The sequence below is a fragment of the Phytophthora parasitica genome (genome assembly GCF_000247585.1).
Source record: "Phytophthora parasitica INRA-310 unplaced genomic scaffold supercont2.124, whole genome shotgun sequence".
In the NCBI taxonomy this organism is placed as follows: Eukaryota; Oomycota; class Peronosporomycetes; order Peronosporales; family Peronosporaceae; genus Phytophthora; species Phytophthora nicotianae.
Genome location: NW_008649110.1, coordinates 1 through 868, shown reverse-complemented (window position 1 = coordinate 868; position 868 = coordinate 1). Strand labels below are relative to the sequence as shown.

Below are 868 nucleotides of genomic sequence, written 5' to 3'. Positions count from 1 at the left end.
TTTGTCTCCTGGATCCTAACTGGCAACGCTACGTTGTGCTTTCTTTCGACGACGGCGAACTCGCCAACGCGTCGTTCGACATAAACGTCCGTGAGCAATTCGCCGTAGCCCTCGCCTGCCTGATGTTTGGTCAATCATGGCACGAAGCACATGCACCCGAGTGGCCGCACATTAGGTGCTGGAGCGACAATCAGACCACGGTCTCAAGGCCCAACAAGCTATCGGCGCGACACCCGCTTGCCCAGGAACTCAACCGCAGCATCGGCTTCGCTGAAGCAACCTGGCGGCTCCGCGTCTCGACCGGTCATTTACCAGGGTCGTGGAACTACGTGGCGGATGCTGGCAGTCGCCTTCATCTCCCCGTATACCGACAAGTGTTTACTAACTGTGTTAATATGTGGTCCCAGGTCCCGGTCCCACAACACATCCGTCGGATCTACACGACGTTCTCTTCCAGCTTCAGGCCGCATCACTGGCCGCTAGCTCAAGACGGCTCTACGACAGGACATGGCGATAGTGGTGCACGTGGCGTCGACAGCGCCGTGAACCGTGCCAGCTCCCCCGCGATCCAGACGATCAGTCTCTCCAGCTCGTGCTCTTCGCCATCGCGTGCTGGCGAGGAGAGCCGTCCTCCGTCGTCAATACCCCGTCGACCGTGTTGTCCAAATGTAGCCATCTCTCTTGGCATCATCAAGTGCGGTACGGCTACCCAGTGCAACTCTCGGACGGACATCACCTCGCTTTGCTTGGGATGCGTAGGCTGTCAGCCGCACCGCAGCGCCGAGAACCAGTCACCGTCGCCCACTTTCGCAAGATTCGCGCCGGTCTCAACTTCAGTTCACCCCGCGACCGCGTCATATGGGGGGGG

At 59.6% G+C, this 868-nt stretch overlaps 1 protein-coding gene across 1 annotated transcript; it reads left to right on the top strand.

Annotated features, from left to right (window-relative positions):
* Nucleotides 1-122: 122 nt before the first annotated feature.
* On the top strand, nt 123-699 carry PPTG_19478 (hypothetical protein; the record flags this gene model as incomplete). The annotated part of the gene is made up of 1 exon (XM_008917924.1): nt 123-699. A coding segment is annotated over one exon (576 nt), but the record flags the coding sequence as incomplete, so codon positions are not given.
* Between the last annotated feature and the right edge of the window lie 169 nt (nt 700-868).